Here is a 27628-nt window from a genome sequence, read left to right as displayed (position 1 = left end):
GACAGAGGGTCAGGAGAAGGGGGGTTAGGTAAGTGTGCTAGGAACAGGGATGAGGAGTGGGGTGAGGCAGGTTCAGAGTGAGCTAGGAACAGGGACGAGGAGTGGGGTGAGGCAGGTTCAGAGTGAGCTAGGAACAGGGATGAGGAGTGGGGTGAGGCAGGTTCAGAGTGAGCTAGGAACAGGGATGAGGAGTGGGGTGAGGCAGGTTCAGAGTGAGCTAGGAACAGGGATGAGGAGTGGGGTGAGGCAGGTTCAGAGTGAGCTAGGAACAGGGATGAGGAGTGGGGTGAGGCAGGTTCAGAGTGAGCTAGGAACAGGGATGAGGAGTGGGGTGAGGCAGGTTCAGAGTGAGCTAGGAACAGGGATGAGGAGTGGGGTGAGGCAGGTTCAGAGTGAGCTAGGAACAGGGATGAGGAGTGGGGTGAGGCAGGTTCAGAGTGAGCTAGGAACAGGGATGAGGAGTGGGGTGAGGCAGGTTCAGAGTGAGCTAGGAACAGGGATGAGGAGTGGGGTGAGGCAGGTTCAGAGTGAGCTAGGAACAGGGATGAGGAGTGGGGTGAGGCAGGTTCAGAGTGAGCTAGGAACAGGGATGAGGAGTGGGGTGAGGCAGGTTCAGAGTGAGCTAGGAACAGGGATGAGGAGTGGGGTGAGGCAGGTTCAGAGTGAGCTAGGAACAGGGATGAGGAGTGGGGTGAGGCAGGTTCAGAGTGAGGTAGGAACAAGGGTGAGGAGAAGGGAGTTAGTAGAGGGTGGGGGTACAGTAGGGGAGATTTACCAGAAGGACAAGGTGTAGTCTCCTACGAACGTCTCACTCTCGCGGACCAGGAAGGACCCGTCGGGAGCGCCCGTCTCAAGACAGTACTCCGACAGCAGCCGCTCAGCTATCTGCCTCCCGTCGCGACCAGCACCCAGCTTCCCATGGAACCACTTCTCTGCTATATGTTGGTCCATACCGTTAGAGACCTAGAAAGACAGAGTGCTAGAGTTTAATGTTGGAACCCCTATGGCAGCATTTCCCCAAACTCTGTCCTGGGGACCCCGAGGGGAGCACATTTTGTTTTTTACCCCAACACTACACAGCTGATTCAAATGATCAACGCTTGATGATTAGTCAAATCAGTTGTGTAGTACTAGGCCAAAAATCTAAAACGTGCCCCCCTTGGAGTCCTGAGGACAGAGTTGGGGAAACCCTGTCCTATGGCATTAAGCACCATAAAGTGATGTTCTGTTCTGTATGTACTGCAGAGTGTCTGCTGCCTTTATTTTGCTGTGGTGATGCGCCACTGCAAAATCATTGCCTCTACACAATAAAAAAATATGGAACATGAAACTCTGTTGAGGAGCATTTTGCCTAGAACATACCACATGTAATTTATCTGCAAACAAAACAAGTAATTCATAGAAAAAATAACAACCCCAGAGTAGAATAATTTCTTTACCTAGTCGGCTTGTTGTTGTGTTCTATGCTAAATAAATATTCCTCTCCGTGGCTCATTCATGTTATAAGAGCCACAGGAAGGGAAACGTGCATTCTGACAAGCAGTCAATGCACAACAATTATTGCAATTGCGAAAACAGCAGTTTTAATGGCTTTTGTTAAAAAGAGGGGAATCCCAGCTTTCCATTCCTACTTCATTTATTTCTCAACTCCTAAATATGCACAAACTGCACCATTTTAAACCCATGAGCATGGTTAAGCATGTTCTGCTCAGCAATTCAGTGAGTGCATAGGGGAGAGTGGGGCTAATTGGAACACCGGTCAATTGTAGGGTGACTTGAGGTACAACGCCTCACTACCTAAAAATGATTTATTTGAATGACTTAAATTGTGATGAGATAATATTTTTGGTTGAGCAAGAGTAGTGGAAACCAGATAACATGTTGGGGGAAAATTAACACGTAGGCCTAGATTGTATTCCGTGTTTATGCAAGTTTCTTGGGACATAAATGAATCAATATGATAACTAGTTAAGAGAACACATGAGATCTGGCTAATGATTAGCCCAATGGGGTAAATGCAGACATGCTTCAGCCTATTTATTTGCACCACGGACTCCCCCCACTGTACCGCAATGCCTTACCTCTCTGTGCTCCTCCTCATCCTCGTTGCCTTGGTTGCTAGACGTCTCCTCCGAGTAGTAGATCTTACTGCTGGTCAGGACAAAGAAGTGAGGGTACCACTCCTGCAGAGAGGGGGAGATGGTGTTTGAGTTATAAAAAGGTACTTAAAAAAAGGTAACAGTGACAAGAGCTATGGACCATACAACCAAGGCATGTACAGTGAGCTACACAAATATTGGGACAGTGACATTGGTTGTTGTTTTGGCACTGTACTCAGCACTTCGGATTTGAAATGATACAGTGACTATAAGGTTAAAGTCAGCTATAATTTGAGGGTTTTTTCATCCATATCTTGTGAAACTTTTTCAAATTATAACACTTTGTACATAGTCCCCCATCCCCAATGTTTTGGTTGTGTTTCAGATTATTTTGTGCACAATATAAATTGATGGTAAATAACGTATTGTGTCATTTTGGATTCACTGTTATTGTAAATAAAAATATGTTTCTAAACACTGCTACATTAATGTGGAAGCTACCATGATTACAGATCATTCTAAATGAATCATGATGAGTGAGAAAGTTAGAGGCATAAATAACATTTTTTTTTAACTTTTAAAAATGCTAACCTCCCCTGTTATTAATCAGATTTGATTGTAAAGGTGAGAGGTTAGTATGTCTTGGGGGTACAATATTTGAGCGTCTAACTTTTTCACGATTCATTCAGAACTATCTGTAATCATGGTAGCATCCATCCACAAGCACCATGCTCTACCAACTGAGCTACGCGGAACTACATTAAACATAGAAGAGTTGAGAAATATATTCTATTCTTATTTACAATAAGGGGGGGGTTCTACTAAACTATATGGAATTGTTTTAAGGTCATACCAAGGATCATTTAGCTATTGGAGTTTAAGATCCCCTGAAGTATCAAATAAAAATGTAACACACTGAAAACCAGATTCACTACATGGAACAGATAGTCCCCAAAAAACATCAAAAAGGAAGTTTGTGCTGAAGTGTCTCTCCTATATCTTTTAGATTTTTTTTTTTTTTTTTTTTACATGTATTCAACCACTACCGTTCAAAAGTTTGGGGTCACTTAGAAATTCCCTTGCCATTGAAAGAAAAGCACATTCTTTGTCCATTAAATTAACATAAAATTTATCAGAAATACAGTATAGACATTGTTAATGTTGTAAATGACTATTGTAGCTGGAAACAGCAGATTGTTTATGGAATATCTATTTAAGGGTGGCAGGGTAGCCTAGTGGTTAGAGCGTTAGGCCAGTAACCGCAAGGTTGCTTGATCAAATCCTCGAGCTGACAAGGTAGAAATCTGTCGTTCTGCCCCCGAACAAGGCAGTTCCCCGGTAGGCAATCATTGTAAATAATAATTTATTCTTAACTATCTTACCTAGTTAAATAAAAAGGATAAAACATATGCTTGAACCTTTTTATTTAACTAGGTAAGTCAGTTAACTTTTGCAATTATGTTAGCACAGCTGAAAAATGTTGTCCTGATTAAAGATGCAATAACACTGGCCTTCTTTCGACTAGTTGAGTATCTGGAGCATCAGCATTTGTGGGTTCGATTACAGGCTCAAAATGGCCTGAAACAAAGAACTTTCTTCTGAAACTCGTCAGTCTATTCGTGTTCTGCGAAATGAAGGCGAGTAATTGACAAGAAACTGAAGATCTCGTACAACACTGTGTACTACTCCCTTCACAGAAAAGCACAAACTTGCTCTAACCAGAATAGAAAGAGTAGTGGGAGGCCCCAGTACACAACTGAGCAAGAGAACATTTTGAGCCTGTAATCAAACCCACAAATGCTGATGCTCCAGATACTCAACTAGTCTAAAGAAGGCCAGCTGTGCTAACAATAGCAAAATTTGCTTTTCTTAAAAAAACTTTAAAAACAAGGACATTTCTAAGTGACCCTAAACTTTTGAACGGTAGTGTACATTCATACATTTTTTCAACTGGTACCCGGGGACCTTCAGGTGAGTCTTGAGGCCTGTGGGCATCCTAAAGCAAAATATCCAACATATACATGTTCGTGAGAGTGTGTAACCCAAAAGGTTTGGACGCTACAGACACAAGTTGGCAGATCAGCTGTACCAACGTCAGACGAGTCTCGACACTTGTGAAGGCCGTAGAGCAAAACACTGTTCGTGAGAGTCATCTTTCCATAGAGGGGTCATAATAGTTCTGTAGGCCAAACCAGTCAGACGCTACAGATGATTTCGTGAGAAGACCAATTTTTGGGATGTCTCATGGTCTGACAAACACTGCTCTACCGCTCACCTTTTACCACAGATGGGATTTCTCATGGTCTGACAAACACTGCTCTACCTCTCACCTTTTACCACAGATGGGATGTCTCATGGTCTGACAAACACTGCTCTAGCTCTGTCACCTTTCACCACAGATGGGATGTCTCATGGTCTGACAAACACTGCTCTAGCTCTGTCACCTTTTACCACAGATGGGATGTCTCATGGTCTGACAAACACCACTCTAGCTCTGTCACCTTTTACCACAGATGGGATGTCTCATGGTCTGACAAACACTGCTCTTACCGCTCACCTTTTACCACAGATGGGATGTCTCATGGTCTGACAAACACCGCTCTAGCTCTGTCACCTTTTACCACAGATGGGATGTCTCATGGTCTGACAAACACTGCTCTACCTCTGTCACCTTTTACCACAGATGGGATGTCTCATGGTCTGACAAACACCGCTCTAGCTCTGTCACCTTTTACCACAGATGGGATGTCTCATGGTCTGACAAACACTGCTCTACCTCTGTCACCTTTTACCACAGATGGGATGTCTCATGGTCTGACAAACACCGCTCTAGCTCTGTCACCTTTTACCACAGATGGGATGTCTCATGGTCTGACAAACACTGCTCTACCGCTCACCTTTTACCACAGATGGGATGTCTCATGGTCTGACAAACACTGCTCTACCTCTCACCTTTTACCACAGATGGGATGTCTCATGGTCTGACAAACACTGCTCTACCTCTGTCACCTTTTACCACAGATGGGATGTCTCATGGTCTGACAAACACTGCTCTACCGCTCACCTTTTACCACAGATGGGATGTCTCATGGTCTGACAAACACCGCTCTAGCTCTGTCACCTTTTACCACAGATGGGATGTCTCATGGTCTGACAAACACTGCTCTACCTCTGCCACCTTCCACCTCAGCTGTGGAAGTGCGACATATGCAGATGCGGTGGATTGACACAAACAAAAAACTGATCTCTAGCTTAAAGTGACATTTATGGAGATTTTACTATGCTTATTTTACTATGTTAATTAGATTTCCGCCAGGGCGCCGACATCGTCCTTATTAATATGGGGTTGGTCCCCCCTTTGCTGCTATAACAGCCTCCACTCTTCTGGGAAGGCTTTCCACTAGATGTTCAAACACTGCTGCGGGAACTTGCTTCCATTTAGGCACAAGAGCATTAGTGAGGGTCTTAGCCAGAACCATGAAAAACATCCCCAGATCCCCATTATTCCTCCTCCACCAAACAGTTCTCGTGCTGACGTTGCTTCCAGAGGCAGTTTGGAGTCTGCAAGTCTACACTTTAACCTCATAGTCATTGTATCATTTAAAATCCCAAGTGCTGGAGTACAAAGTTAAAACAACATGTGTCACAGTCCAACTACTTTTGGAGCTCACTGTAGATAGATAGAAAAAAAGTTATCACATGGTTGATGGGGTCCTCCAGGAAGAGAATGCCATTCTTGATGGAGTTGCTGATGTCATTCTCAGAGTAGGGAGTAGAGGTGGACACCTCCTCATAGGCACTGCCCTCTGCTAGCTTCTTATGCTGCACAAGACAGGGAGAGGAAGAGTGACGAGACCGCAGTTGGTTTATAAGTCATTTGGCAGATGCTCTGATCCACGAGTACATTAAAATGACAACACAAACATCTTTAATTCCAAATCCACATGACCTCTGACCTTGATGAGGATCTTCCTCTTAAGCTGATTGGGTGAGGGCAATCCGTCGGCGGAGATGTCCACAGCCTTGGTAAGCAGCATTTCTCCAAAGACCTTCTTAAAGTAGGTAGCCATGTTCCTCTGCTGCACAATGCTGCAATGATCCTCTATGGACAGGATGATGGGGTAGCTGGGGAAGGAGTAAGAGGGGGAGAGGGGTCAGAGGTCAACAGCACATCCAAGGTGAAAGGCGTGGTGGAAAGGCCCCCCCTTTGTGAACTTCTCATTTAAATGTCATGTTCTCTTTAGAGGACAGTAGATTACTGAGTATCACTCAAGCATACAAAACACAAAGACTGTGAGCACATGGAGACTCACTCAGACGTCACAAAGGCGTGTTCCTTGATGGTCGCCAGGACATCACAGAACTTAATCTTGGTGGTGAGGGTGTGTCCATGGTAGATGACAGGCATTCCATCTGGACCATCCCAGCAGTCCACTGCCAACACACACAAACTTTTTTTAATGGCATAGTAGAGATGTCTGGTCTGCATATTTGGTGAGTTGAGTGGGTGTCTGTTAAAAGGGTATGTAGGGAGTAGTAGGCTTTAACCACGTTAGTTAACCTGTTGAGTACACAAACTATAGTTTGTTTATTTTTCATTTACATGGGCAGCTACACAATCCCAGGATAAGCAGACTACGGTTGGCCATGGTTTTATGTGTAGTATGCTTAGACTAGGCCTCCACAATCAGCCTCAAAATTAAAGATATAGGATCAAAAAATGTGATTGAAAATGATTCATTCAATGACAAAGAGAGGAAGGACAGCATCCAGTGCCTTCAGAAAGTATTCATACCACTTGGTACAGCCGGAATTCCAAATTGATGAAATAGCTTCTTTATTTCTCTCAACCAGCTACAAACAATACCCCATAATAACAAAGTGAAAACATGATTTTAGCAAATTTATTGAAAATGAAATACCTTATTTACATTAGTATTCACAACCTGAGTCAATACAGGTAAAAACAAAACAAAAAACGTTTGAAAAGGGGAATTTGTCACCTTTTGCAGCAATGACAGCTATGAGTCTTTCTGGGTATGTCTGAGTTTTGCACACCTGGATTGTACAATAATTGCCCATTATTATTAGAAAAATTATTCAAGCTCCGTCAAGTTGGTTGTTGATCATTGCTACACTGCTTTTCCAAGTCTTGACATAGAATTAAGCAGATTTAAGTCAAACTTGGCAGCTCAGGAACATTCACTGTCTTCTTGGTAGGCAACTCATCTATCTATCCATCCATCCATCCATCCATTTACACACAGCCAAAGGTTTGGACACCTACTCATTCAAGGGTTTTTCTTTATTTGTACTATTTTCTACATTGTATAATAATAGTGATGACATCAAAACTATGAACACATGTAATCATGTAACCAAAAAAAAAAAAAAGTGTTAAATCAAAATATATTTTTGATTATTCAAAAAGTAACCAATCTTTGCCTTAACAGCTTTGCACAGTCTTCGCATTCTCTCAACCAGCTTCACCTGGAATGCTTTTCCAACAGTCTCGAATGAGATCCCACAAATCATGAGCACTTGTTGGCTGCTTTTCCTTCACTCTGCAGTCCAACTCATACCAAACCATCTCAATTGGGTTGAGGTTGTGAAGGCCAGGTCACCTGATGCAGCACACCATCACTCTCCTTCTTGGACAAATAGCCCTGGAGGTGTGCGGGGTCGTTGTCCTGTTGAAAAATAAATGACAGTCCCACTAAGCCCAAACCAGCGTATTGCTGCAGAAACATGTGGTAGCCATGCCGGTTAAGTGTGCCTTGAATTCTAAATAAATCACAGACGGTGTCACCGGCAAAGCCCCCCCACACATTCTCCTCCATGCTTCATGGTGGGAACTTCACATGCAGAGATCATCCGTTCACCTACAACACATCTCACAAAGACACTGATCAGACCAAATGACAGATTTCCATCAGTCTAATGTCAATTGTTCATGTTTCTTGGCCTAAGCAAGTCTCTTCCTTCTTCTTGGTATCCTTCAGTAGTGGTTTCTCTGCAGCAATTCCACCATGAGGCCTGATTCACGCAGTCTCCACTGAACAGTTGATGTTGAGATGTGTCTGTTACTTGAACACTTAAATTGCAACCCAAATAAATGCTTCTGAGGCTGGTAAGGAATGAACTTATCCTCTGCAGCAGAGGTAACTCTAGGTCTTCTTTTCCTGTGGCGGTCCTCATGAGATCTGGTTTCATCATAGCGCTTGATGGGTTTTGCAACTGCACTCAAAAGAAACTTTCAAAGTTCTTGAAATGTTCTGCAATGACTGACCTTCATGTCTTAAAGTAATGGACCGTCACCTCTCTTTGCTTATTTGAGCTGTTCTTGCCATAATATGGACTTGGTCTTTTACCAAATAGGGGTGGTATAGACAAGATGGCCCTACCTTGTCACAAAACAACTGATTGGCTCAAACGCATTAAGGAAGAAATTCCACAAATTAACAAACCACACTTGTTAATTGAAATGCATTCCAGGTGACTACCTCATGAAGCTGGTTGACAGAATACCAAGAGTGTGCAAAGCTGTCACCAAGGCAAAGGTTGGCTACTTTGAATTCTCAAATATATTTGTTTAACACCTTTTTGGTTACTACATGATTCCATGTGTTATTTCATAGTTCTGATGTCTTCACTATTATTATACAATGTAGAAAATAGTAAAAATAAAGAGAAACCCTTGAAAGAGTAAGTGTGAACAAACTTTTGACTGGTACTGTATATGTACAGTGGGTCAAAAAAGTATTTAGTCAGCCACCAATTGTGCAAGTTCTCCCACTTAAAAAAACGAGGCCTGTCATTTTCATTATAGGTACACTTCAACTATGACAGACAAAATGAGAAAAAAAAACATCCAGAAAATGACATTGTAGGATTTTTTATGAATTTATTTGCAAATTATGGTGGAAAACTTTTGTTAATGACCAAATACTTATTTATCTCAATACTTTGTTATATACCCTTTGTTGGCAATGACAGAGGTCAAACATTTTCTGTAAGTCTTCACAAGGTTTTCACACACTGTTGCTGGTATTTTGGCCCATTCCTCCATGCAGATCTCCTCTAGAGCAGTGATGTTTTGGGGCTGTTGCTGGGCAACACGGACTTTCAACTCCCTCCAAAGATTTTCTATGGGGTTGAGATCTGGAGGCGCCACCTCCAGGACCTTGAAATACTTCTTACGAAGCCACTCCTCGTTGCCCGGGTGGTGTGTTTGGAATCATTTTCATGCTGAAAGACCCAGCCACGTTTCATCTTCAATGCCCTTGCTGATGGAAGGAGGTTTTCACTCAATCTCACGATACATGGCCCCATTCATTCTTTCCTTTACACGGATCAGTCGTCCTGGTCCATTTGCAGAAAAACAGCCCCAAAGCATGATGTTTCCACCCCCATGCTTCACAGTAGGTATGGTGTTCTTTGGATGCAACTCTGCATTCTTTGTCCTCCAAACACGACGAGTTGAGTTTACCAAAAAGTTATATTTTGGTTTCATCTGACCATATGACATTCTCCCAATCTTCTTCTGGACCATCCAAATGCTCTCTAGCAAACTTCAGACGGGCCTGGACATGTACTGTCTTAAGCAGGGGGATACATCTGGCACTGCAGGATTTGAGTCCCTGGCGGCGTAGTGTGTTACTGATGGTAGGCTTTGTTACTTTGGTCCCAGCTCTCTGCAGGTCATTCACTAGGTCCCCCAGTGTGGTTCTGGGATTTTTGCTCACCGTTCTTGTGATCATTTTGACCCCACAGGGTGAGTTCTTGCATGTAGCCCCAGATCGAGGGAGATTATCAGTGGTCTTGTAGGTCTTCCATTTCCTAATAATTGCTCCCACAGTTGATTTCTTCAAACCAAGCTGCTTACCTATTGCAGATTCAGTCTTCCCAGCCTGGTGCAGGTCTACAATTTTGTTTCTGGTGTCCTTTGACAGCTCTTTGGTCTTGGCCATAGTGGAGTTTGGAGTGTGACTGTTTGAGGTTGTGGACAGGTGTCTTTTATACTGATAACAAGTTCAAACAGGTGCCATTAATACAGGTAATGAGTGGAGGACAGAAGAGCCTCTTAAAGAAGAAGTTACAGGTCTGTGAGAGCCAGAAATCTTGCTTGTTTGTAGGTGACCAAATACTTTTTTCCCACCATAATTTGCAAATAAAATCATAAAGAATCCTACAATGTGATTTTCTGGATTTTATTTCTCATTTTGTCTGTCATAGTTGGTGTACCTATAATGAAAATTACAGGCCTCATCTTTTTAAGTGGGAGAACTTGCACAATTGGTGGCTGACTAAATACTTTTTTGCCCCACTGTATGTAGTCGTAAGTTTACATACACCTTAGCCAAATACATTTCAACTCAGTTTCACAATTCCTAACATTTAATCCAAGTAAAAATTCCCTGTCTTAGGTCAGTTAGGATTCCGCTTTATTTTAAGAATGTGAAATGTCAGAATATTAGTAGAGAGAATGATTTATTTAAGCTTATATTTCTTTCATCACATTCCCAGTGGGTCAGAAGTTTACAGTCTCAATTGGTATTTGGTAGCATTGCCTTTAAATTGTTTAACTTGGGTCAAACGTTTCAAGTAGCCTTCCACAAGCTTCCAACAAAAAGTTGGGTGAATTTTGGCCCATTCCTCCTGACAGAGCTGGTGTAACTGAGTCAGGTTTGTAGGCATCCTTGCTCACACACAACCTTTCAGTTCTGCCCGGACATTTTCTATAGGTTTGAGGTCAGGGCTTTGTGATGGCCACTCCAATACCTTGACTTTGTTGTCCTTAAACCATTATGCCACAACTTTGGAAGTATGCTTGGCGTCATCCTCCATTTGGAAGACCCATTTGCAACCAAGCTTTAACTTCCTGACTGATGTTTGAGATGGTGCTTCAATATATCCATATATTTTCCTCCCTCATGATGCCATCTATCTTGTGAAGTGCACCAGTCCCTCCTGCAGCAAAGCACCCCCACAAAGCAGCAAAGCACCCCCATGCTTCACGGTTGGGATGGTGTTCTTCGGCTTGCAAGCCTTCCCCTTTCCTCCAAACATAACGATGGTCATTATGGCCAAACAGTTCTATTTTTGTTTTATCAGACCAGAGGACATTTCTCCAAAAAGCACAAATCTTTGTCCCCATATGCAGTTGCAAACCGTAGTCTGGCTTTTTTATGGCAGTTTTGGAGCAGTAGTGGCTTCTTCCTTGCTGAGCGGCCTTTCAGGTTATGTCGATATCGGACTCGTTTTACTGTGGACATAGATACTTTTGTACCCGCTTCCTCCATCATCTTCACAAGGTCCCTTGCTGTTGTTCTGGGATTGATTTGCACTTTTCGCACCGAAGTACATTCATCTTTAGGAGACAGAACACGTCTCCTTCCTGAGCGGTATGACGGCTGCGTGGTCCCATGGTGTTTATACTTGCATACTATTGTTTGTACAGATGAACGTGGTACCTTCAGGCATTTGGAAATTGCTCCCAAGGATGAACCAGACCTGTGGAGGTCTACAAATTATTTTCTGAAGTCTTGGCTGATTTATTTTGATTTTCCCATGATGTCAAGCAAAGAGGGACTGAGTTTGAAGGTAGGCCTTGAAATATAGGCTAATTGACTATTTGAGTCAATTGGATATCAGAAGCTACTAAAGCCATGACATTTTCTGGAATTTTCCAAACTGTTTAAAAAGGCACAGTCAACTTTGTGTATGTAAACTTGTGTTTAAGTTATTATCCTGGTGAAAGGTGAATTTTCTCCCACTGTCTGTTGGAAAACAGACAACCATGTTTCCTCTAGGATATTGCCGGTGCTTAACTATTCAGTTTCTTTTTATGCAAAAAATAAAAATACATAGTCCTCGCCAATGACAAGCATACCCATAACATAATGCAGCCACTACCATATGCTTGAAAATATGAAGAGTGGTACTCAGTGATGTGTTGTGTTGGATTTGCACCAAACAAAGTTATATTTTTTCTTCCTTTCTTCTGTTGTACTTTAGTGCCTTATTGCAAACAGGATGCATGTTTTGTAATATTTTTATTCTGTACAGGCCTCCTTTACGTTAGTATTGTAGAGTAACTACAATGTTGAGCCATCCTCAGGTTTCTCCCATCACAGCCATGTAACTGTTTTAAAGTCACCATTGGCCTCTTGGTGAAATCCCTGAGCAGTTTCCTTCCTCCCCGGCAACTGAGTTAAGGATGACTATCGTTGTAGTGACTGGGTGTATTGACACACCATCCAAAGTGTCATTAAATAACTTTGCCTTGTCAAAAGGGATATTCAACATCTGCTTTTTAAATTTTGACTCATCTACCAATAGGTGCCATTCTTTGCGAGGCATTAGGAAATTCAATGTTCGACAAAGGGACCGTACCGATAACTGAATGTGTAAGTTAGAGATGAGGTAGCCATTCAAAAATCATGTTAAACACTATTATTGCACACAGAGCGAGTCCATGTAACTTGTTAAGCAGATTTTTTATTTATGCTTGCCATAAAGTGGTTTAATACTTACTGACCCAAGACATTTCTTGTTTTCATTTAATTAATTTGTTAAAAAATAATTCCACTTTGACATTATGGGGTATTATGTAGGCCAGTGACAACATCTCAACTTAATCCATTTTAAATTCAGGCTGTAACAAAATGTGGAAAAAGTCACGATGTCTGAATACTTTCTAAAGGCCCTGTGTGTGAGTGTGTGTGTGTATATATAACACACATTAAAAAAGGGACTTCCTGGTTTAAATCAAGATGAAATATTAAAGTGTCATATGTGCCTTTCTGAATGGAGCAGCACCGGTCTGAACAGTGTTCCCTCACTACCAGTGCAGTGATACAGTATACGAAGAGTGTTTGTCATGCAGATATTGTGGAGAAGAGTGGCTTTAGGTCTGAAAGAAAGTGGGTTATGGAGAGAGTAAAGTCAGGTGTGTGTGTGTGTATATAATAAACTCACACTCGATGCAGCGGCAGCCCATCCTCAGACAGCGTGCATACGCTTCCAGGGACGACTCACTAGAAAACTGGTCACCTGTCAGGTAGCTACAAACACACACACGACATCAGATAGTCTACAGAAGCCTCCTTTCCCTTCATCCTGTGTTCTTCACATCCCCTTCCATGTCAGTAGTGAAACATTGAATACAGAATCAAAAAGGTATTTCTGTGTTTGTTGGTTAGCGTAAACACCCCTTTCTCACTTAGCCAGCCAATTCAGACTTTATCAAAGCAACATGGACATTTTCATTCCTCACTTCCAGGAGTATTGTTTCTCAGCCAACACAAAAGGTTATCACATTAACCTCTTCTCACCATGTTTTCAATGGGAGGAAAATTACATTTTCCTACACAATCAAAGCCCAGTTCTCATTGTTAAAAAGGAATTGTTAGATAATACCAATTTAATCTGATATACATCAGAACTGTAGGACACAAATCCCCTTGGACTAGGGAAAAACGTCTGGGAAACTCTGCTTTCTCTCTTACCATTCATGTGAAGCCAGCATTAGCACAACACTGATTTCAAATACAGTAATCCACCCCCCCCCCTCCCTCTGTTCTTACGTGTTATGAGATGAGGATATCCAGTAATGAGACAGGGGGTTGTTCATGTCTTCAGGACACACCTGGTCCAGGGCTGAGTCCCAGACGGTGTTCTCTTTGGAAAATAGGTATGTCAGGAACTAGACCGAGGGGGAGGGAAGACACGCAATCAATATTAGGGTTCTGATGAATGCAAAGACACAGTCCAATGAAGAGCACTACCATGCGAAAACCAGGCACCCTTTGTGATTGTGTTCAACTGAAAGTCAGAGTTTTCTACTAATCACAGGCCCAGACATATGAAGTGTACCATCCTGTAGGTAGACACTAGAGGCACTTCCTTTGTCAGACATTTCAGACAAGTCACGTGGTTTGACAATAACTAATGTCTCCTTTCCACAGAACTCAGGCACATTCAGGTCACCAGCAAGATGTGGGTGTTCTATTCCAAATTAAGTTATATAATGTGAAATGAAATGTTATTGGTCACATACACATATTTAACAGATGTTATTGGTCACATACACATATTTAACAGATGTTATTGGTCACATACACATATTTAACAGATGTTATTGCGGGTGAGGTAAAATGCTTGTGTTCCCAGCTCCAACAGCGCAGTAATATCTAACAATTCACAACAATACACACTAATCTAAAAGTAAAATAATGGAATTAAGAAATATATAAATATTAGGATGAGCAATGTCTGTTGGATGTACTCTCACCACTGTGTAACATGAAAATAGTTAATCATAGTGGTACTTTTATTTTATTGCCTAGGAGTGAGAAAGAGAGGAGGGGGTGCGATTAGTCTCCCTAGGTAGACGGGTTGTTAACAATGTTCTCTAGTTCTGGGATTTCAGAGGCTGGGGGACAAGCTTAAGAGTGAAGGTACCTCATCTTGGTGGAAGAACGGTTGTTCCACCTCCCTCAGTGGGTCCTTCAGGAACCCAAACATAAACTCCTGCACCTTATTGTTGTCGGTGGCCCACAGCTCCTACGAACACACACAACACATTATGTTATTCAGGTCATTTGATTTCCTTGTGTATTAACACGTAACACCTTTACAAAATAACTAGTTACTAAAGTGTATGACAAGTCAAGCGTTGTGTTGTACCGAATCCCTAGGAACTTAGATACATGATAATGCTACATCATCCAGTATACCTTCTGGGCCTCCAGAAGGAAAGTCTTGAAGTCTTCTAGTAAGATCTTCTGCTCTGGTCTCTCAATGAACCTGACAGAGGGAGAGAGGTGTTACACAACTCGCATCTACAGTATAACATGATGCTCAGGCTGGGTGTGTGAGTATCTACCTCTGTAGAAAAGGAATCTCCATCTGAAAGACAAAAGTAAAGAAAATGATTAAACACAATAAACCTTGTCGTTTCAGTATGACAACACAGCTCCTGTCTGCCTGCCTGCTGGGCCTAACGGTTCCTACCAGAGGCTCTGTGGGTTTTAACAGGCCTCTTGATTCGGGAGCCATTTGAGAAGCAGACAGACAGAGAGAGGGGGTGAGAGAGAAGGCTGAAGATGACTTACAGCTTTCTGGGCGTCAAACATCAGGCTGCGATAGAGCTGGGAAAACTGGCTAAAGGACACGTCTCCATTCCTCAACTCCGAGTCCTAAGAGTGAGAGGAGAGGGGGCAATGTTGCCACAGGGTTAGGATGACACTGGAAAAACACACACTGGTGGGGAGGGGGTATTAGGGAAATGTGATGAGTGTGAGGATGTTACCGGAAGTTTCTCTCTTAGGAACTTCATGTTGGGGACCCTGTAGTTAACCTGGCACAGCATGCTCTTCAGATCCTTACAGGATATCCTAAAATACACACAACGCCAAACACACAAATGAAGATGTGCACACACACACTTCTGGAAGAGTACCATGTCGTGACTTCACCTCAGGACTACTTAAAGGAAGCTGCTTCTGAATGGGGGGGGGTGCTCACTCACACACACAAACACCAGGAAGCTGTGCAGGTCTGTGGCTGAAAGGTTAGTTCATTCACACCACATCACGTACACACACCAACCGGAGCTGGTAGGAAGCTTCTTCAAAAACTATTAAGCTGTGCTCATTCCCTAGTTGTGCATACAGTGCATTTGGAAAGTATACAGACCCCTTCCCTTTTTACACATTTTGTTACGTTACATCCTTATTCTAAAACGGATTAAATAAAAACATTTCCTCATCAATCACACAATACCCCTACACACAATACCCCATAATGACAAAGCGAAAACAGGTTTTTAGAAGTGAAACAGAAACAACTTATTGACACAAGTATTCAGACCCTTTGCTATGAGACTCGAAATTGAGCTCAGGTGAAGCCTGTCTCCAATGATCATCCTTGAGATGTTTCTACAACTTGATTGGAGTCCACCTGTAGTAAATTCAATTGATTGGACATTATTTGGAAAGGCACACACCTGTCTATATAAGCTCCCACAGTTGACAGTGCATGTAAGAGCAAAAACCAAGCCATGAGGTGGAAGGAATTGTCCGTAGAGCTCTGAGACAGGATTGTGTCGAGGCACAGATCTGGGGAAGGGTCCAAAACATTTCTGCAGCATTGAAGGTCCCCAAGAACACAGTGGCCTCCATTATTCTTAAATGGAAGAAGTGTGGAACCACCAAGACTCTTCCTAGAGCTGGCCGCCTGGCCAAACTGAGCAATCGGTGGAGAAGGGCCTTGGTCAGGGAGGTGACCAAGACCCAGATGGTCACTCTGACAGAGCTCCTCTGTGGAAGTGGGAAAACCTTCCAGAAGAACAACCATCTCTGCAGCACCACCAATCAGGCCTTTCTGGTAGAGTGGCCAGACAGAAGCCACTCCTCAGTAAAAAGGCACATGACAGCCTGTTTGGAGTTTGCCAAAAGGCACCTGAAGGACTCTCAGACCATGAGAAACAAGATTCTCTGGTCTGATGAAACCAAGATTGAACTCTTTGGCCTGAATGCCAAGCGTCACATCTGGAGGAAACCTGGCACCATCCCTACGGTGAAGCATGGTGGTGGCAGCATCATGCTGTGGGGATGTTTTTCAGCGGCAGGGACTGGGAGACTAGTCAGGATTGAGGGAAAGATGATCAGAGCAAAGTACAGAGAGATCCTTGATGAAGTCCTGAGCGCGCTGGAGCAGGTTCTCAGACTGGGGCGAAGGTTCAGCTTCCAACAGGACAACGACTCTAAGCACACAGCCAAAACAACACAGGAGTGGCGTCGGGAACAAGTCTCTGTGGCCCGGCCAGAGCCCGGACTTGAACCCGATTGAACAACTCTGGAGACTTGAAAATAGCTGTGCAGCGACGCTCCCCATCCAACCTGACAGAGCTTGAGAGGATCTGCAGAAAAGAACGGGAGAAACTCTCCAAATACACGTGTGCCCAGCTTGTAGCGTCACAACCAATGAAGACTTGAGGCTGTAATCGCTGCCAAAGGTGCTTCAACAAAGTACTGAGTACAGGGTCTGAATACTTATGGAAATGTTATTACGTTGTTTATTTTTAAAATTGCAAACATTTCTAAAAACTTATTTCTGTTTTGTCATTATGGGTTATTGTGTAGATGGATGAGAAAAAAATAAACATTTTAAAATAAAGCTGTAACGTAACAAAATGTGGAAAAATAATACTTTCCGCATGCATTGTATGGTTTTACTTTCATCCCTCCTAGTCTGTCCAAAATGCCTCTGGCTGGCCTATATTGCTATTTGCTACAGCATGTAGCTAGTCATACTGGTCTAAATTATTGATAATACACTAACCCAAATGTACCAAGTATTGCTCTCCATTATCTTCAAGCTGATGCAATGCTTTTTCAATCATTTACAGTGGCTTGAGAAAGTATTCAGAACCCTCGACTTAATTCACATTTTGTTAGGTTACAGCCGTATTATAAAATGTATTAAATTGTTGTTTTTCATCAATCTACACAAGGAGCGGCGGACTATGTATTTTTGTAAATAACAGCTGGTGCACGAGATCTAAGGAAGTCTCGAGCTATTGCTCGCCTGAGGTAGAGTATCTCATGATAAACTCTCTCGGTAGGTAGTGTTGTCTACAGGTTATCTGCATTCTCCAAAGCAGTTTACATACCACTACAGTCAGAGGCTGGCACTAAGACAGCATTGAATGAGCTGTATTCCGCCATAAGCAAACAAGAAAACGCTCACCCAGAGGCAGCACTCCTAGTAGCCGGGGACTTTAAAACAGGGAAACTTAAATCCATTTTACCAAATTTCTATCAGCATGTTAAATGTGCAACCAGAGGAAACAGAACTCTGGACCACTTATACTCCACACACAGAGACTCATACAAAGCTCACCCTCCAATTGGCAAATTAGACCATAATTATATTCTCCTGATTCCTGCTTACAAGCGAAAATTAGATTAATAAAAAAGTGGTCAGGTGAAGCAGATGCTAAGCTACATAACTTTTTTGCTAGCACTGACTGGAATTTGTTCCGGGATTCCTCCGATGGCATTGAGGAGAACACCACATCAGTCATTGGCTTCATCAATAAGTGCATCGATGACGTCGTCCCCACAGTGACCGTACGTACATATCCATGGCTTCTGGTTGGGGTTACAGGCAGCATCCGCACTGAGCTAAAGGCTAGAGCTGCCGCTTTCATAAAGCGGGACTCTAACCTGGAAGCTTATAAGAAATCCCGCTATGCCCTCCGACGAACCATCAAACAGGCAAAGCGTCAATACAGGACTGAGATCATACTACACCGGCTCTGACGCTCGTCGGATGTGGCAGGGCTTGCAAACCATTACAGGCTACAAAAGGAAAGCACAGCAGAGCGCTGCCCAGTGACACAAGCCAACCAGGCGAGCTAAACTACTTCTATGCTCGCTTTGAGGCAAATAAAACTGAAACATGCATGAGAGCACCAGCTGTTCCCGGAAGACTGTGTGATGACGCTTTACGCAGCAGATGTGAGTAAGACCTTTAAACAGGTTGACCAAATGGCAAGTGTCTTCACTGACATTTTCAACCTCTCCGAGTCTGTAATACTAACATGTTTTAAACAGAACCCCATAGTGCCTGTGCCCAAGAACACTAAGGTAACCTGGCTAAATGACTACCAACCCATAGCACTCACATCTGTAGCCATGAAGGGCTTTGAAAGGCTGGTTTCATCCCAGAAACCCTACCTACCCACTCCAATTTGCGAACCACCACAACAGATCCACAGATGATGCAATCTCTATTGCACTCCACACTGCCCTTTCCCACCTGGACAAAAGGAACACCTATGTGAGAATGTTATTCATTGAATACAGCTCAGTGTTCAACACCAGTGCCCGTAAAGCTCATCAATAAGCTAAGGGACTAAACACCTCCCTCTGCAACTGGATCCTGGACTTTCTGACGTGCCACCCCCAGGTGGTGAAGGTAGGTAACAACATCTGCCACGCTGATCCTCAATACAGGGGCCCCTCAAGGGTGCGTGCACAGTCCCCTCCTGTTCACTCATGACTGCACGGCCAGGCACGACTCCAACACCATCATTAAGTTTGCCAATGACAGTGTGCTCATTACTGATCACCGAAAATGACGAGACAGTCTATAGGGAGGTCAGACCTGACCGTGTGGTGCCAGGAAAACAACCTCTCCCTCAATGTGATCAAGACATAGATGATCGTTGACTACAGAAAAAGAGGACCAAGCACACCCCCATTCTCATCAACAGGGCTACAGTGGCGCAGGTTGAGAGTTTCAAGTTCCTTGGTGTCCACATCGCCAACAAACTAACATGGTCCAAGCACACCAAGACAGTCGTGAATAGGCCACGACAAAACCTATTCCCCCCCAGGAGACTGAAAAGATTTGGCATGGGCCAAGTCTAGGTCCAAGAGGATTCTAAACAGCTTCTACCCCCCAGCCATAAGACTCCTGAACAGCTAGTAAAATGGCTACCCAGACTATTTGCATTGCACCCTCTCCACACCACTGCTACTCTCTGTTGTAATTTATTAAACTAATCATAGCACTACCTACATGTACATACTACCTCAACCAACCGGTGCCCCCGCACATTGACTATGTATCGGTACCCCCCCTGTATATAATCTCACTATTGTTATTTTACTGCTGCTCTTTAATTAAATGTTACTTTATCTCTTATCTGTATTTTTTTAAACTGCATTGTTAGTTAGGTGCTCGTAAGTAAGCATTTCACTGTAAGGTCAACACTTGTTGTATTCGCCGCATGTGACTAATACAATTTCATTTGAATACCCCAGAATGACAAAGCAAAAACAGGTTTAAACATTTTTGCTCATTTATAAAAAATTGAAATATATTTACATAAGTATTCAGACCCTTTACTCAGTACTTTGTTGAAACACCTTTGGCAGCAATTACTGCCTAGTCGTCTTGGGTATGATGCTACGAGCTTGACCCACATGTATTTGGGGAGATTCTCCCATTCTTCTCTGCTGATCCTCTCAAGCTCTGTCAGGTTGGATGGGGAGCGATGCTGCACAGCTATTTTCAGGTCTCTCCAGAGATGTTAGATCGGGTTTAAGTCCGGGCTCTGGCTGGGCATTCAGAGACTTGTCCCGAACCCAGGTTTTTAATCAAGGATCTCTGTACTTTGCCTCAATCCTGACTAGTCTCCCAGTCCCTGCTGCTGAAAAACATCCCCACAGCATGTTGCTGCCACCACCAAGCTTCACCGTAGGGATGGTGCCAGGTTTCCTCCAGATGTGACGCTTGGCATTCAGCCAAAGAGTTCATTTTTGGTTTCATCAGACCTGAGAATCTTGTTTCTCATGGTCTGAGAGTCTTTAGGTGCCTTTTGGCCTCCCTGACCAAGACCCTTCTCCCAGATTGGCCAGTTAGCCAGCTCTAGGAAGAGTCTTGGTGGTTCCAAACATCTTTCATTTATAAATAATGGAGGCCAATGTGTTCTTGGGGACCTTCAATGCTGCAGAAATGTTTTGTTACCCTTCCCCAGATCTGTGCCTCGACACAATCCTGTCTCGGAGCTCTACAGACAATTCCTTTGATCTCATGGGTTGGTTTTTGCTCTGACCTGCACTGTCAACTGTGGGACCTTATATAGATAGGTGTGTACCTGTCCAAATCATGTCCAGTCAATTGAATTTAACACAGGTGGACTCCAATCAAGGATCTCAAGGATGATCAATGGAAACAACATACACCCAAGCTCAATTTCGAGTCTCATAGCAAATGGTCTGAATACTCGTGTAAAGCTATTTCTGTTTTACATTTTTTTATACATTGAGAAAAAAAAATCTAAAAACCTGTTTCACTTTGTCATTATGGGGTATTGTGTGTAGATTGCTGAGTAAAATAAAATATATTAATCCATTTTAGAATAAGGTTGTAACATAACAAAATGTGGAAAAAGTCAAGGGGTCTGAATACTTTCCGATGGTACTGTATTTAGTTTATATCCCCAAAAAAGCACTGATTTATTTAACTTACTTGTCTTCTCTGTTGCGATCTACGGCATAAAACTGCTTCCGTAACCACCTGGGTGAAAAAAAAAGAGTTACATTGAAGAATGAGTCTTCGACACCGAAAGTTTCTGTGATAGCCATTTGCAACGTACCATCAAGTGATGCCCACTCAGCCTACCAAACCGAATAAAGGTGTACCTCTCTATCTGTAAAGGGGTGGGGGATTTGAGTGTGTCTGCCACCAGCCAGGTCAGCCCCTTCACCCACATGGTCATCTCCTCATCAGACGTCGCTGGGGAGAGGGGTCAAAGGTTAGGCGTCAAAGTCCTGACATTCAAGTTCCATATTATGGTATGGGTGTCTCTACCTGACAAAACGGAAGGCTTTGGAGGTAATACTGTGGTGTGTATTTAGTATTTACCTGCTAGGCTGAGTGCTTTGAGGCGGAACTCTGTGCCGTGTAGGATGACGAAGCAGTGAGCCTGGTCTAGTCGTGCTGTAGAGTCCTCCACATAGCGCTCAAAGTCCCGAGACTTCTGGCCCGCTCGGATCTCCTTTATCTCTCGGATATCAACTGGGGGGGGGGACAGATACAGGGGTCAGCCAAGTCACTCCAACATGAAACAGTCTGTTAAGGTTAGCTAAACTGTATCCACCAATCACATTTAGTTTGCACATTGTCAAGCAGAGCAGAGTGTTACAAATGCATGACATATTAAGACACTGCTCTTAAGTCCAGCCACACTGTTGCAACAGACTGGCCTAGGGACAGACCTTCAGAGGACCACAACCTCAAGCCACACACACCTGCTCACTATAAGGGCTGACCGGGCCTCAGAGGAGACAGAACAGGAGCTTTCCTTTTTGCCTTGCGGATGGTGATCAAAAGCTAAGGAACAGAAACCCGAATAGCCCAATTCAGTGCATGTTTCAGGGCATACACTGCATACCTTGAACTTCGTCATAAATCATGTCAATGGGAGATTTGCGCAAGACATCTAGTTACTGTAGAAATGTGCATCTCAAGTTCTGATTTGGCCAGAAGAATGAGCTGTAAAGCATATGAAGAGTTGAAGTTACGGACAGTGGCAAAGTGGGATTGTGTTTAGTGACAGTGTTGAGGTACACCGATTGTCCTGGTGCAGTTAGTTAGGCATTAAGATATTCACACACACACAGCATAGCTCTCGCATAGCTCTGCTCCTGCTCCTCTTCCTGCCCTAAACCACACATCCTGTGCTGCTCTGCCGCCTACACTGTCTGTGCGCCTGTGTGTGCGTATGTACCCACCTTCTTTCATCTCGAAGAATCTCTCACACACAAAACACACATCTACTTTGCATCACATGCATCTATGCAGCTGACTTCCGTTGAGACTAAGTCAATCTGACAGGTTGATATTCGAGAGAACATGTAAGTCAGTCTAAATATTTGCAGAGTTATTGTGAAGCTCCAGGAAATAAGAGCTAGCCAGAGGTGTGACCTTACACAGGGAGAGGAGAGGAGGCATCCTGACTAACATACCAACACGTCTCTCCCTGTTTGCTCTTCATTTTACTTCCCTCTACCCCATTAACCTTTCTTTCATTGGCTCACAACTATCTTTGTTGACTTTAGGGATAATATGCACGTTTGAGGATGAAACCATGGGAGGATAACTACACCGAAGTGTAGTTTGTTTTGAAGTGTTAGAGCAGAGCTGTTGAACTTTGAACAAACTAATTGGCCAATGCACAGTCAACCATGATGTAGGCTATATTTGACTGTGGTATTGCAGAGGTTGTCCTTTTTCATTAGACTTGTGTTTCTGAAAGGATGGGAAATCCTAGTTCAAGGCATGCCATTGGCCTACATATACTGACTGACAGTTCCCACAGAGGTGTGCAGGTGCCTTTGCTGGAACAGACACACCTCTCTCTCAAATCTGAGACGGTTTCAGTATATCTAAATTTCCCCCCCCCCCCCCCCCCAAAAAAAAGAGTATTCGTCAGAATCTCACCACAACATTTACACTTATCAGAAGATCTTATTCAATGTGACAGCTACAATAACTTTCAAAAGGAAGCTCATGGTCCACACAGAATGGAACCAGTCCAGCCTGCATGTCTGCAGTTACTGGGTCTGGGATTCTGTTGTGTGCCGTCACTGATGTAGCCACCTCATCAACGCCTTTATCCATGTCTCGTAAACCCTCTTTCCTATAGTGGGATTCTAATAAGCATGATCCTTATGGACTCGAAAATAGCTTCACTCAGAAAAAACAGATTTGGTTTCAGATTTGTTTGTGTTGTTTACACAGTGGCTTGGGACTGATTTGTGCTTACTAAACAATGGCATGGAGATACCTGGGGGAATAATTGGGTCCTGCATGTCTCGAATCTCTCTCTCTGCCTTCAGGCTTGTCGGCACAAATGAGAACCTATGTTGTCCACATTGTCAGGTCACACTGAGTGCAAGTGCCCGTGCTCAGACTACATTCTGCCAACACGGGGACTTCAGTCTTAGTGACACTTGCTAAACCAGCAAGTCTTACAACATACAAGTGCCATGTTAAGAAATCCCAGTAACACCTGTTCAAACAAGAGTTTAGATTTGTCAAACAGGCTTACCTTACTGCATGTTCCTGGCTGGCTGAGAGTATAAAGACATACTGTCTACCACTACACCAAAACCCAGATGTTTGTGTGTTGATGCAAGCTATGACTGTGGTTAGATAAAGGCACACACACAGCCCTGGTGTGTTTGAGATGAGGTGGTCACCTGCTTGATGTGTGTTTGGGACAGGACCGTCTCGGCCACACTGACATTTTGGGTCTCTGTCGGTTCCGTCTAGAATTTTCGCGGTGCACTTAGACCTAAGCTGTGGTCTTCGCCTGAGATTCAGTCAAGGGTAGGCGGGGAGGGTGGGGAAAGCAACAGTGAGGCGGCTGGGTTAGGGTTTGGTAGGTTACTGAACCAACCAAAAACGTTATGTCCGTTAGTGCAGTCCTTCACTCCTGTGAGGTCAGTGTACATCAAATAAGTGAACTGCTGTTCACCAGTTACAATTTGAATACTACATCACTTATGATATTCCAAATGTTTATCAGGGGACCAAAAGCACACCAATCACTAAGGAGGTATTGACACGTTGACTAGGTACAGGTAGTCCTTGTAAATGTAATTTATTTTCTTACTTTTTAACTCTGCATTGTTGGGAAAGGGCTGTAAAGTAAGCATTTCACGGTAAAGTCTATACCTGTTGTATTCGGGACATTTGACAAATACAATTAGATTTGTATTCAATTCAAATTACATTTGATAATTTACTAGGGAGAATTATCTACATACAGCAGGTAACTGGACATCATCTTTATTTCCTCTCAGAGGCAACCAGCAAGCATCAAAACTGCTGAGTCAGTGGTGATGTGAAAGACCCACTGATCTCCCCGTCATCGATAGGACGGAAGACTAAAATGGTGCCGATTCTTTCCCAAATGATCCCACACTTCCAGTAAAAACGACCCATTCTATTTTTAAGGAGACGCATTCGCCAATATCGTCTCACTCGCAAAGAGTAGGATATCATATGACGACGTTGTCAAGTCCTGAAACTCCTCCATGGAGTTGCGCAAAGACTAAACTTTCCTAAATTAACCTCAGACTCCTTAAAGTTGCTATGAATCCATACTTCAAAAATGTAAAACTGTTTACCTGTGTTTGTTGTTGCGTGCCTTAATTTGTTTCCTGAAATCCATGTTTTAATAAAATGTCGTGCGCTGTGCACATTGAATCTCATGTAAACAAGTCAGCCGTTGGATGTAGCAATAAGATTAAGGTTTTATTTTTTAAAGTATGGATTTAAGCAAACAAAGGACAACCATAGGTACATGGGGGGGGGGGGGGGGGGTCGTTTAAACCCTTTTTCCTTTCTCCCTGGCTGCATCCGGAGCAGAGTACAGCTGTGTGAGAGGCATCCTGCTACCCGGGACACCGCTCTGAGTGAGGGGCGCACAAGGCTCCCTTCACGAAAACACACAGGGCCTGTGATGAATTTGACACTTCTATCCAGCATGCGTTTCTAAACTTTATTTAACACTGGGACAAGATTATATGTAGGTCATGTTCAAATGGGGCCAAATAAGGATGTTTCAATAGGGCCCACTTTTTGGCTTTGCTCTGGCCTCATGTGACATGGTGTTTCCATTATCTGAACATTGAACACGCTTCAAATCCCATAATTGCTTCATAATAGTACTAACAAATACGCCATTTCGTAATTGTACGCGTCTAATCACAAGCTACTGGACAAAATGACATAGCAAGTGTTTTGTTATTGTGTGACACTCGTGCGTCTCACAGCTTTGTTGTTTTGTAAAAACATTCCTGTTTATGACAGCAGGTAAACAGACCGGTTTGGCATCATATTCTCCTGTCAGAACATATTCTGTGCGACAGTGACGACAGTGTGATCAAATATTTTTTGGACAAAGATAGGCCTAAATTGTATTCATTGGATGAAACAGAATATCATGCAGCCTATGCATTGCACACGTTTTCAAATGCGAGAGCCATACTCACTTTCTCCCTCTATTTTATCCGTGCCTCGGGTCCAGATAATTGTCCTCGTCTCAAGTTTGACCTGAAATGTCCTTCTCTCAGGTCGCTGGGACTTTTTGGAGTAAAACAAAGTCAACACGGTCCCCAATTCCAGATCCCGGTAAAGATTGTTCATCTCGGTGTCACTCTCAATCCACGGAATGGGTCCGTTGGAAAAGAAGCCCGAGGTCCCAGCCATGTTCACTTCCCCTGTTTGTTGTCCTTTTCCTTTCAGAACAATCTGCACAGCCCTGGGCGAGACAGGGATACCTACAGAACAGGGGGAAAACCCATGAAAACATATTCTCTGGAGTTGATCATCTATTTGGCTACGGTCTGTCAAACTTGCATATTGCCTTACTGTTAGAAATATGGCTAGGTGAGTTTAGGTGTAGGCCTAAACCTATGTTATTAGTGTGATATGTTGTGCAATAGTCTTCGCTATGATGCTACATATTTTGTGCAGTAGGCCTACAGGTGCTGGACTGAGAAAATGACAGACGTGCACCAATCAACTCCAGCTGATCACACACTGGTATGGGAATATACAAACCGATTTACATCATTTACAACACTTTTCTCACTTAGATAATAAATGGAAATCCACAGGTTAACTGTAATCCGCGGCACATTTAAATAGATTAGATAGGCCAGTTTGAGGGATCAAATCCTATTAGCTAAATGGAATGTTTCCTTCCCAAGCTACCCATAAAGTTTATTTCCATGGGCCCATATTCTGCTCGTTTTGTAACAAGCAATAGAAAATAACATTCGTTGCGAAAGGGAGAGCGGATACACTGCGAGGCAAGGAATTCCGTGCTACATTTTCCTAAAGGCGACGGTGGTGGGCAGTTGTTCGGCCAAGGAATAATGGCTGATTTCAACGCAGACAAACCCAGTTAGTTATCGCCATAGCCTTTATTTTAGGTCACCCTTCTAGTACCCTTCGTCTTACCGTCTCAAAATCCAACTGGAACACGCGAGCAGCGCAACAATAGCAGAACAACACCTCGGTATATCGCCGCAATCACGGCCCCGCTCATCTCCGCCGGTCCAACTTCGGCTGTCCTCCCGTCTTCCCCTTTTTCGTGATTATATCATTGTGGTCCCAACAGTGTGCGTACGCTTCAGTCGTGAGGAGAAAGATCCCTTTTCCTTTTGCGTCCTGTCACAGTTGCCCATCGACGGAGAGAGCCATAAGCAAGTTTTGTCTGTATCATGCACGGCTCGGGCCCTTCCCCCATCCGACCCCTCTGTACAACAAAGCATCGGATAGATCGGTCTCTTAAAGATACAGCACTTACTTTTCCACCCCTCAGTCTACTTCGTTTTCATAATGATCTGTTTACTATAAGTATGCTAACTAAGCATAGCTAATTATTGCGCGCCTTTGGTCAGTGAGAACTAAAAGTTCCGTCAGAAAGTATTCAAACCCCTCGACTTTTTCCACATTTTGTTATTACAGCCTGAATTTAAAATGGATTAAATTGAGATTTTGTGTCACTGGCCTGCCTACACACAATACCACATAATGTCAAGGTGGAATGATCTATTTAGACATTTTTACAAACTCATAAAATGTATTGAGTCAGTAAGTATTCAACCCCTTTGTTATGCCAAGCCTAAATACGTTCAGGAGTAAACCGTCACATAAGTTGCATGGACTCACTCAGTGTGCAATAATAGTGTTTTTTGTTGTTGAATGACGACCTCATCTCTGTACCCCACACATACAATTATATGTATGGTCCCTTAGTTGAGCAGTGAATTTCAAACAGATTCAAACACAAAGACCAGGGAGGTTTTTCAATGCCTCGCAAAGAAGAGCACCTATTCCTAGATGGGTGAAAAGCAGACTTTGAATATCTATTTTAGCATGGTGAAGTTATTATTACACTTTGGCTGGTGTATCAATACACCTACTCA

The 27628-nt window shown here is 43.2% G+C and overlaps 1 protein-coding gene across 2 annotated transcripts in view; it reads right to left on the bottom strand.

The window, feature by feature from the left end:
- Positions 1 to 26961, bottom strand: part of plcg1 (phospholipase C, gamma 1) — a 37771-nt gene extending 10810 nt beyond the window's left edge. For both annotated transcript variants that reach the window (XM_029621477.2, XM_029621476.2), the window contains exons 1-17: positions 26658 to 26961; positions 25685 to 25972; positions 21546 to 21698; positions 21323 to 21416; positions 21150 to 21197; positions 15415 to 15499; positions 15218 to 15301; positions 14989 to 15011; positions 14840 to 14909; positions 14565 to 14666; positions 13688 to 13806; positions 13080 to 13165; positions 6413 to 6533; positions 6056 to 6224; positions 5799 to 5921; positions 2082 to 2183; positions 776 to 963 (exon numbers count right to left, since the gene is read on the bottom strand). In XM_029621477.2, coding sequence (XP_029477337.2) covers positions 776 to 963; positions 2082 to 2183; positions 5799 to 5921; positions 6056 to 6224; positions 6413 to 6533; positions 13080 to 13165; positions 13688 to 13806; positions 14565 to 14666; positions 14840 to 14909; positions 14989 to 15011; positions 15218 to 15301; positions 15415 to 15499; positions 21150 to 21197; positions 21323 to 21416; positions 21546 to 21698; positions 25685 to 25901 — 1784 coding nt within the window. In that variant the 5' untranslated portion in view covers positions 25902 to 25972; positions 26658 to 26961. The remainder of the gene's footprint in view (positions 1 to 775; positions 964 to 2081; positions 2184 to 5798; positions 5922 to 6055; positions 6225 to 6412; positions 6534 to 13079; positions 13166 to 13687; positions 13807 to 14564; positions 14667 to 14839; positions 14910 to 14988; positions 15012 to 15217; positions 15302 to 15414; positions 15500 to 21149; positions 21198 to 21322; positions 21417 to 21545; positions 21699 to 25684; positions 25973 to 26657) is intronic.
- Positions 26962 to 27628: the final 667 nt, after the last annotated feature.

Source organism: Oncorhynchus nerka, linkage group LG20, assembly GCF_034236695.1.
Source record: "Oncorhynchus nerka isolate Pitt River linkage group LG20, Oner_Uvic_2.0, whole genome shotgun sequence".
Classification (NCBI taxonomy): domain Eukaryota; kingdom Metazoa; phylum Chordata; class Actinopteri; order Salmoniformes; family Salmonidae; genus Oncorhynchus; species Oncorhynchus nerka.
Note: the sequence above shows the minus strand (reverse complement) of the source record. Positions and strands in the feature narration are given on the sequence as shown.